Source organism: Mobula birostris, chromosome 15 (genome assembly GCF_030028105.1).
Source record: "Mobula birostris isolate sMobBir1 chromosome 15, sMobBir1.hap1, whole genome shotgun sequence".
NCBI classification, from domain to species: Eukaryota; Metazoa; Chordata; class Chondrichthyes; order Myliobatiformes; family Myliobatidae; genus Mobula; species Mobula birostris.
The window spans coordinates 46,170,556-46,181,334 of record NC_092384.1 but is presented as its reverse complement, the minus strand read 5'-3'; the positions used below and the strand labels follow the sequence as shown (position 1 = coordinate 46,181,334).

The 10,779-nt window shown below is 38.1% G+C and overlaps 1 protein-coding gene across 1 annotated transcript in view; it reads right to left on the bottom strand.

Moving 5' to 3' along the window:
* The window catches only part of tdrd12 (tudor domain containing 12), a 197,954-nt gene continuing 187,175 nt past the window's right edge, over window positions 1–10,779 (bottom strand). Inside the window, exons 35-40 of the mRNA XM_072279710.1 lie at window positions 9,590–9,644; window positions 9,364–9,477; window positions 8,992–9,145; window positions 7,259–7,331; window positions 4,996–5,106; window positions 1–1,102 (exon numbers count right to left, since the gene is read on the bottom strand). Of these exons, the coding sequence (XP_072135811.1) occupies window positions 5,009–5,106; window positions 7,259–7,331; window positions 8,992–9,145; window positions 9,364–9,477; window positions 9,590–9,644 (494 nt within the window). The 3' untranslated portion in view covers window positions 1–1,102; window positions 4,996–5,008. The remainder of the gene's footprint in view (window positions 1,103–4,995; window positions 5,107–7,258; window positions 7,332–8,991; window positions 9,146–9,363; window positions 9,478–9,589; window positions 9,645–10,779) is intronic.

Sequence of the window (10,779 nt, the reverse complement as noted above, 5' to 3'; positions counted from 1 at the left end):
AAGAAAAGTGCACAAGGAATGTTAACATAGCTTTAAATTTAGTTACAAATGTTTTTAAATTGTTCTTTCTGCAAAAGCCATGCAAATACTGATGGTCCTTGGGAGATCTGGTCAGTATACAGAAATATCACTAGTGAACAATTATAAAGCAACTGAACTCAAATTTACCTCTCTCTCAAGCCCTTAGGAAACTCCACTTAAAACAAATAATTCCTGTTTTTTAAAAAAAAACCATATACTACAACATGCAGTATTATAAACTTTACCAGCTGTTGTTTTAATACTTGTTGAAACATTTGATAACCTCAGATATTCTCATTTCTCCATTAATATTGTTTTAGTTACAAGCATATTTTCAACTAGATTCTTACAATATCCTTTTAAAAATCTTGAACTAAAGATGAAAATACCAGTTACTTTAACCAATGCAAAAGCAAATATTCAAAACCAATAACTGTTTCCTAATGTTTACATTTACATGGACAGTCAACATCCAATAAGCAAAATACAAATATTTGCTGTTATTATCCGTGAGCAATTTAAAATGGCACTTGCTACAGACAGATCTCCCATCTTTAAACATTGTACTTTTTCATTCACTTTCCAACATTGATGCACAAGTGGTTTGTGTCAGTTTCACTTTGACAATCTACCACCCTACATTCTAGCAAAAAGAAACCACTTAAGTGATCACAAACTGGGTAAACAGAGTGAAAATGGAATACTGACAGCTATAATTTACAGAATAATGCTGTACAAAGGGACAAGTGTCCTTATACATTAAACACATCGTGAGCATGCAGGTACAGCAAGTAATTGTTGGCCTCCATTGCAAGTTAGTTGAGTAGAGATGTCTTGTTGCCCTTTTGGAAGTAAGTTATGGCTGGAATATTATGCATGTCTTATTTTAATTTAAGTAGGATTACACGTGCACTTAAGATATCTCAGAGAAGATTTACCAGGTTGAATCCCAAGATAAGAATTATTTTACAAGGAGTGATCAAACAGATTAAGTGGAATTTCTTTTCCAAAGGACTCAGGTTCCTTGGTTTTATCAGCAAGTAGTGGAGTCTGTGCCAATGAAGGCTAAGATAGTTGCTTTCTAGATTACAGAGAAAACAAAAGGTAAAAATCAGGTAAGTTATATTCTGACTGAACAGCAGGCACTCTCAAGGATCATATACATAACATTCTCCTTCTTGTCCACGTACAAATACAAGCTGTTGCAATAATCATAGTATGTAAATGTACTGCAAAGTATGCTGCAGGAAATTTAAGATTTTTCATAGTGTTCATAATGGGAAATGGGAACAAAGTACAGCAATACAGAACAGAGTTTGCTATCGCTAGGAGTATTGTATGAATAGATTAAGTATGAGAAATCCTGCAGAGCATAAACTCAGCACAGACCATTGGGGCTAAGAAGGAATATTTGTGTCGTAAATTTGGTTTAGAGCTATCAAGGATATTTTTGTAAACATAACCATATACTACTACTTGCAGGTTTAAATGCTGGAAAGAAAGCAGGACAATATTTAAGATTGAATACATTTACAAATTGGATACTAGGAATAAAAAGCTGGTCTATGAAATCCTGGAACTATTCCCTTCGTTGAGAAGTAAAATTAAACTTAAAAGTTATAAACTGGTTCTTCAGAAATGTGAAATATCCTCTTAAATTGTTGAGAATAGGTCAATTAAAAAGGTCAAGAAAAACATTAAGGCATCCAAGTGGAGTTAATGTACTGATCTGCTGCAATTCTTTTCATAAAAGGAAAGCTTGAAATGTGAAAATCCTTTCATAACTGTCACAGATCTGGCTCAATAAATGAAGTTATCACAAAGAATCAATCTTTTCCAAATATTTACATTCTCGTACAATTAATGGCTCTAACTAATTTCTGGAAGAATCAAATATAGTACTTTTTAAAAAAAAGACAATTTTTAAAAATTGCCATTGAATGGAGGAATAGCCACAAAAATCAACAGGAAAATGTCTCTAATTTTGACAGATTTGACTGAATAATCACACTTCACAGCCTTGGCATTAACATTTTGTTAATGTCACATTCTAATTCTTCATAACCATTACAACATCTAACTGATGGTGAAGTCTGATGGCATACTCTCCATTTACAAAGATCCAACAATACTTAAAATACTAATTACCATCCAGGACAAAACACTCTCTTAACTGGTTGTCAAAGAATAAGCTTTCATTCCTTCGAGTACCAATGCACACTGGCTGCACATGTAACTTCTAAAGCACACCACAATACTCGCCCAAGCTACTCCAACTCTATCGCTTCAGCTCATTAAATTGTCACTGCAGACACAGGCTTAAGGTAAAATTAAGCACCACCACCTCCCTTTTGCACTTTTAAGATGCACACCATTCGGGCTTGGAAATATACTAGCGTTCTTTCATTGTTTTTTGTACAAAATGAGCAGCTCCTTCTTCCACCACAAGAATTACATTGCTGTTTCAAAGCAGCAGCTCACAAACATCAATAAATTCTGACCCCTTGGCAATACTGCTCACATCCTGAAAGGAATAAAACAAAAATGTGCTAGACCAAAAATTATGTGCAGCAAAGGTTTGTTTCATTTAAATCCATGGTCCCTACTGGGCACATGCAGATCAAGAGTAGGTTGGCACTAATTAGCTTCGGAGGGTGCAAATATACTTTTTCTTCCAGTCATAGTCTTAAGCAAGCTATTTTACAAAAGTGATTATAAAATGTATTTAATAATAAATAGAAAAATAGGTGGAAATATAAGAACATCAACAAGATCCATTTAAAAGAATCGCTGAATATCACAGAGGAGGAATAGGAAAATAAAAAGTAGGAAAAAAATAAAAGCTAAGAAGCAAGGATCAGACAGGACTCTGGGTAAGGTAACCAGGAAGGAGCTTAAGTAGGTACTTAGGAGAGCTAGAAGGGAATGTGAGAAGGCCTTGGCAAGGAGGATTAAGGGAAATCCCAAGGCAGTCTACATGATTATGCACAACAGGAGGATGGCTACAGTAAGGGTAGGACCAATTAGAAATGAAAGAGGAAACACATATCTGGAGTCAGAGAAGGTAGGGAAGGTCCTTAATGAATACTTTGTATCAGCATTCATCTAGTGAAAGGGACTTTGATGAATGTGAAGACAGGCTATTATGCTAGAACATGTTACTGGTAAGAAAGAGAATGTGCTGGAACCTTTTATAATCATTAGAATAGGTACACTAAGTCCCTGGGGCTGGAGGGACAAATGCCAGATTATTTCAGGAAACTAGGGAAGAGATTGTTAAACCTTTGGCAATGACCTTTGTGTCCTCACTGGCCACAGGAGTGGTACCAGAAGATTGGAGAGTGGCAAATATTATTCCTTATTCCTGGACCAATGAATCTTACATACGTGGTGGGCAAACTATTGGAAAGGGTCCTGAGAAACAGGATTTACAAGTATTTGGCGAAGCATAGTCTGATTAGGGATAGTCAGCATGGCTTTGTGAGGGGTAGGCTGTGCCTCACAAACCCGAGTGAATTCTTCGAGGAAGTGTCAAAACAAATTGCTGAAGGTAGAGTAGTAGATGGATTTTAGTATGGTGTTTGATAAGGTTCCCCATGGTATACTCAGAGGAAGTCATGAGGCATGGGTTCCAGGGAAACTTAGCTGCACGGATTCAGAACTTGCTTGGCTACACAAAGCAGAAGGTGGTAGATGGTACGTATTCTACCTGGAGATTGGTGACTAGTGGTGTTCTGCAGAGATCTGTTCTGGGACCCTGATTAGTAGGGTTCTGTAGAGATCTGTTCTGGGACCCTGACTCTTTGTGATTTTTCTAAATGATGTTTGAGGAAATGGAAGAGTTACCAAATTTGCAGGTGAAGGTTGGCAGTGTTGTGGATAGTGCAGAGGGCTGTTGTAGGTTACAATGGGACATCGGTAGGATGCTGAGAAGTGGTGGATAGAGTTCAGCCTAGCAAAGTGTTAAGTGATACTTTGGAAGGTCGAACTAGAAGGCAGAGTACAGAACACAGAACATCACTGTACAGTACAGACCCTTTGGGTCACGAATTTGTGCCAATTGTTTAACCTACTCTAATCTAACCCTTTCCTTCCACATAGCCCTCCATTTTTCTATTATCCATGTGCCTACTTTTTCCTTCTATGCCTCTTGGGGATTTAAGGAGTATGCATTTAATTATGTACAAAACATAGATGGCAGCTCATGGAGAAATCTCACTTATAAAAATGATTAATATTAATCAAACTACACCATTATACATCATGTATATTTAACTGTAATGTGCCAAATATTTATATTTCCAAACAATATCAGGTGCCATCTTTAAGTGAAATAAGTTAACATGAGCTTTCTTATGATTCACAATCTTGGCTCATCCAAAATATGCATGGTTTACTAGAAATGTACCAAGGAGTTTTTTTCAGTTTGAGGTGGAGGATATCTATTTATGATGGCTCAATTAATACAGAACGCATTTGGCAAAATGTGTGGTAATCTGATATTCCAAAATGTGTGTTCTCTATGTGCCTACCACACTTCTGGATTTCTGGAGTAATTTCTACAAAGCTATGATAAAGAGTTTTCAGTTTGCAAATAGAATGGATGGGGAAAATGATAATGACTTAAGATTTGATGTTGCTTCTCTTGGAATAATCCAAGTAATCTGTTAGGCATTCTCAGCAATGATGCAAGATGCTTAAAAACAAGCTCCAGCAATGTACACATATTCCATTCAGTCTTAAAACACAAACTGCAAGAACAGCTGTGGTCCAGATCACAAATCTAGTCTACAGGCAGTTCAGAGTACCTTGTTTCAGATAAACAATGATCCACTAATGCGGAGAAACATTATTTTATTTTGGTTGTTCAAAGATGATATTTACTTATTTAACATTAAATCTATTCTTAAGTGGCCTGCTTGCCAACTCGGTGGTGAATGCATAACCCAGAGAACATTTAATGCAAGACCTTACTATACCAGCGTCGTCAGTAATCTTCCTCTGAACTGTCAGAAACATAAGTAAAATTATTCCATTCATCGACCATGGGTTCTAGCACTAGCTGATGCTCTTTTCTTCTTATATCTATCAAATAAAAGAGGAAAAACCCTCATATGACACTAATGCATATTACAATTAATATCTAAGTTCATCATATCAGCAATATTTTGTTCATGTCAACTTTTAAATATTTCAACAATAAATACAGTATCTGAACTTGTAATATTTCTGTGGGTAAATGTCTTCTGAATTATAGTACTCACCTTTGAAAAAAAAAATTGCTGAAGTTTGAGAACATTTTCCTGCATTACTTAATGTGTGTACACTCTTAATTTCAATTGCCATAGTTTATTGGCTCTTTTACAACTCGGATCTGGTGGCTTCTGTGGCAGAGCATTTTGGGCAGACCTCTCAATTTTGTGCATGAGGACAGGAATGCCTGGATCACTGAAGTAACAGTGGGTGTGTAGGCTGGTGATAGACTGTTCCCTGTCTCATGCTCCCACTATGGTAGTCATTTCTATGTGTAAAACAGACATGTCCAGCAGAAATGCATTTCTCTAACCTTTAGTGCATGACATGCTAGTGATCCCCAACCATGCAATTATCAGGGAAAGAAACTGCTGCTGCTGAAAGTACCACCATTATGTTGGAATATATTGTCCTTCTTGCACTGGCTTAGCATACATAACAGTGGCATGCAAAAGTTTGGGCACCCCTGGTCAAAATTTCTGTTACTGTGAATAGCTAAGCGAGTAAAAGATGAACTGATTTCCAAAAGGCATAAAGTTAAAGATGACACATTTCTTTAATATTTTAAGCAAGAAAACTTTTTTATTTCTATCTTTTACAGTTTCAAAATAACAAAAAAGGGAAAGGTACAGAAGTAAATGTTTGGGCACCCTGCATGGCAATACTTAGTAACACCCCCTTTGGCAAGTATCACAGCTTGTAAACGGTTTTTGTAGCCAGCTAAGTGTCTTTCAATTCTTGTTTGGGAGATTTTTGCCCATTCTTCCTTGCAAAAGGCTTCTAGTTCTGTGAGATTCTTGGGCCGTCTTGCATACACTGCTCTTTTGAGGTCTATCCACAAATTCTTGATGATATTTAGGTCGGGGGACTGCGAGGGGCATGGCAAAATCTTCAGCATGCACCTCTTGAAGTAGTCCATTGTGGATTTTGAGGTGTGTTTAGGTTCATTATCCTGTTGTAGAAGCCATCCTCTTTTCATCTTCGGCTTTTTTACAGACAGTGTGATGTTTGCTTCCAGAATTTGCTGGTATTTAATTGAATTCATTCCTTCCTCTACCAGTAAATGTTCCCCGTGGCACTGGCTGCAACACAAGCCCCAAGCATGATCGATCCACCCCCGTGCTTAACAGTTGGAGAGGTGTTCTTTTCATAAAATTCTGCACCCTTTTTTCTCCAAATATACCTTTGCTCAAAAGGTTCAAAGGAACATCTAAACAAGCCTGATGCACTTTGGAAACAATTCCTGTGGACTGATGAAGCTAAAATAGAACTTTTTGGCCGCAATGAGCAAAAGGTATGTTTGGAGAAAAAAGGGTGCAGAATTTCATGAAAAGAACCCCTCTCCAACTGAAAAGAGGATGGCTTCTACAACAGGATAATGAACCTAAACACACCTCAAAATCCACAATGGGCTACCTCAAGAGGTGCAAGCTGAAGGTTTTGCCATGGCCCTCACAGTCCCCTGACCTAAACATCATCGAGAATCTGTGGATAGACCTCAAAAGAGCAGTGCATGCAAGACGGCCCAAGAATCTCACAGAACTAGAAGCCTTTTGAAAGGAAGAATGGGTGAAAATCCCCCAAATGAGAATTGAAAGACTCTTAGCTGGCTACAAAAAGCATTTCCAAGCTGTGATATTTGCCAAAGGGGGTGTTACTAAGTATTGCCATGCAGGGTGCTCAAACTTTTGCTTCGGGTCCTTTTCCTTTTTTGTTATTTTGAAACTGTAAAGGGAGGAAAAAAAGTTTTCTTGCTTAAAATATTAAAGAAATGTGTCATCTTTAACTTTATGCCTTTTGGAAATCAGTTCATCTTTTACTCGCTTAGCTATTCACAGTAACAGAAATTTTGACTAGGGGTGTCCAAACTTTTGCATGCCACTGTATTTAGTTGATATGAAACCTTTTGTAGTTATCTTTAATTTCACTATAACATTTAATGAAGCAAAACATTCTGTTTTTAACTCTAAATGGAGGGCCTTACCATTGTAAATTGGAAGAGATACGTCATCTGTCGACTCCACAAAATAGTTGAAATCAAAAGTAACATTTGGATTCTGAAAGGAAATTGCAATAAAGCCCTTTAGTAACAGGGCTAATGACTGACATGCATTCAACACAATCTCTTCACCATGGCAATATATTTGCATGGAAGTGTTAACTTTCCCAGGAATACACAAAATGCTCAGTATATATAAATTTTTACCAAATATCAGTTGGTTACAAAATTATCCTAATATGTACCAATAAAGTCCCCCTAATAGCACATCTTTGTTCTTGCAAATTCTTGTTTTCTAAATTTTTCTCCCATCTTTCCAGTTATTTGGTAGCTGAGTACACACAACCAGTAGAACAAAGATGCTCCTACTCTTGAAATCCATCCACAGGTGTCAATTACATCATCCCTCTACAATACTGTAACAGTCTCTTTGTTCAATCCTGTCACCCACACTCTTTTCTGGATACTTAGCTGTCACAGAGCATTTTATGAGTTTATTAGGGCAATGATGTTACCAGGGAAAGAGAAAGCCCACTGCAAGCCAAAATGGCAATTTGTGTGTTACATCAGAGGATGTGGGTGAATTCTTAAATGGAGACATCATCTAAAGTGGCAGTTGAAATGATAGGCCAGATCATCATAAAAAGGAGAAATTAGTACACCTGTTAGCAAGCTTATAGGTGGATACCTCTCCAGGACATGATGAGTTATTTCCCTGGCTGCAAAGGGAGACAAGGAAGGTTTTAAAACTTTCAGCCAGTAATACAGGACAACAACGTTGTTCCAGGGATAAGCATGTAATCACAGGTGTGAGTGTCTCATGTAACTAATAGGATAGTTACTGCAAAGAAAATTCTGAAGACTGGATTAATCTGCATTTGGATAAGCAGAGCTAGTCAGCATGGTTTTGTAAGGGGGAGATCCTGTCTGATCAATTTGATTGTTCTTTTGTAGAGGTACTAAATGCATTGATGAGAGTCGTGTAGTTGATACAGTCACAACGAACTACAGCAAGGTCTTTGAAAAGGTTCCAGATGGTAAACTATATACAACCTTGAGATGTGTCTCCTTACAGGTAGCTAAAAACAAAGAAACCCAAATAGAACCCTTTAAAAAGATCATGCAAAAGAAAATAAATCATGCAACCAATAAAAAGTAAGCAAATAACATTCAAATCTAAAGTTCACAAAATTGAGTTTACAGCCACGAAGCCAGTCACAGCTGATCCAGCAGCCCATTAGTTGCAGCCTCAGTTCAGTGCAGAGTCGAGTAAGCCTCGCCGAGCAGCGAGCTGAACATTGTCCCATCCCTCGCCTCCAGCTCCACACCCTGACTTTTTCAATCTGGCCTAGCGCATAAATCAGCCAAACCTCGGTTCATTCCTCGCTGTCAGACTTGAGCTCCATGACTTCAATATGCTCTTGGGCCTGGGCCCTGCCACCACAACCTGGCCCGTACATGCCACGGTGCAACCATCCTGCATCTTGAAGACTTTAGTTTACACAGCAATTACGCCAGTTGTACAGGTCCCTTTCGATTCCGAAAGGGACATTATTGATTGCAGTGATTGTTTTCCAGAAGAAGTGCAATTAATAAAGTAGTTGGTAGTTTTGTTTGCTGCCAGCAAGTCATCACTGTGTTTCACCAGCACAACCTTAAACCAAATATATTTCATTCTGTTTAGTGTGATTGATAGAAGAAAATTATTTGATTATTACCTTAATTTTCAGCAAACTGCTCCACGCACTTCTCTCCTCTTTAAACAGCGTAATGACAGGTTCTTCATTTTTTATGATACATAAGCACTTGTCTTTTAAAATACTGCCTTGAAGTTCCATATCTGCCAAGTACAATTTGGCATCAACAGAGGCACTGCATTTAAATGAGAAATATAAGATTAATTGACTAAAGAACATAGGACATAGAAATCTGCAGCACATTACAGGCCCTTCGGCCCACAAGGTTGTGCCAACCATGTAACCTACTCTAGAAGCTGTCTAGAATTACCCTACTGCATAGCCCTCCATTTTAATAAGCTCCATGTACCAAAGGTTATCAAATATTTTGTAGGCAATGCTTATTCTACATACCTGAATATTACTCTGCACTGATCAAATCTGCATGAATATTGTGCAACATTTTGCAATTTTATATTTAGCACAAGATGATCATCTGTTTGATGCCACTTTATTTCAGGGTGAAAACTGTAGAAATAAAGGACATTATTTAAGGACACTGAATGAAACACATGGTTTTCTAATTATATAATCATATTAATGACCAATTACAGAATGAATCATCATCAGAATGTATAACCTTTTATAATCTGTTGTTGAACGACTTGATTGCTCTCTGGGAATATCTTTAATATCTGTGATCAGAACAGAATATGTCATAAGATGAACTCAAATAGTACAATACTTTGAAACTGCATACTGTTCATGGAATCCTATCAATGAAGTCGAATAGATGCACTCTATTGACACTAGCTAAGCAATTCATTTGAGTATTACATGGTACAGCATTGATGTTTCCAAACAAGATAAACACTGTTTCTGCTTTGTATGACATTCTCAAACCTATGTCAATAAACCGTTTTTAATTCTCGGATATTGCTGACAGCAGAGATCTTTGACCAAGCATGCCATCCTCAAAGTACTTGACAACAGTTTCCACTTTCCACATAACTGTGTTGCCTGGATTCAGCTGAAAGACATCTCATTAAAACATCACTGAAAAGTGCAACTTAAAGAGCCTTCACACATAAAAGTTGCTGGTGAACACAGCAGGCCAGGCAGCATCTCTAGGAAGAGGTACAGTCGATGTTTTGGGCCGACACCCTTCGTCAGGACTAACTGAAAGAAGAGCTAGTAAGAGATTTGAAAGTAGGAGGGGGAGGGGGAGATCTGAAATGATGGGAGAAGATGGGGGTGGGGTGGGGAATGGAGCCAAGAGCTGGATAGTTGATTGGCAAAAAGGATATGAGAAGATCATGGGACAGGAGGCCTAGGGAGAAAGGGGAGGGGGGTAAAAACCAGAGGATGGGCAAGGTGTATAGTGAGGGGGACAGAGGGAGAAAAAGGAGAGAGAGAAAAAGGATGTGTGTGTATATAAATAAATAACGGATGGGGTACGAGAGGGAGGTGGAGCATTAGCGGAAGTTTGAGAAGTCAATGTTCATGCCATCAGGTTGGAGGCTACCCAGACGGAATATAAGGTGTTGTTCCTCCAACCTGAGTGTGGCTTCATCTTTACAGTAGAGGAGGCCATGGATAGACATATCAGAATGGGAATGGGGCGTGGAATTAAAATGTGTGGCCACTGGGAGATCCTGCTTTCTCTGGCAGACAAAGCAGAGCTGTTCAGCGAAACGATCTCCCAGTCTGCATCGGGTCTCGTCAATATATAGAAGGCCACATCGCCTTGCTGACTTTGCATTCTGGAGTCTCTATTTAATAGAATTTTTATCAGATTTTCACCATGCATTAGATGAGACTTCTCCACTT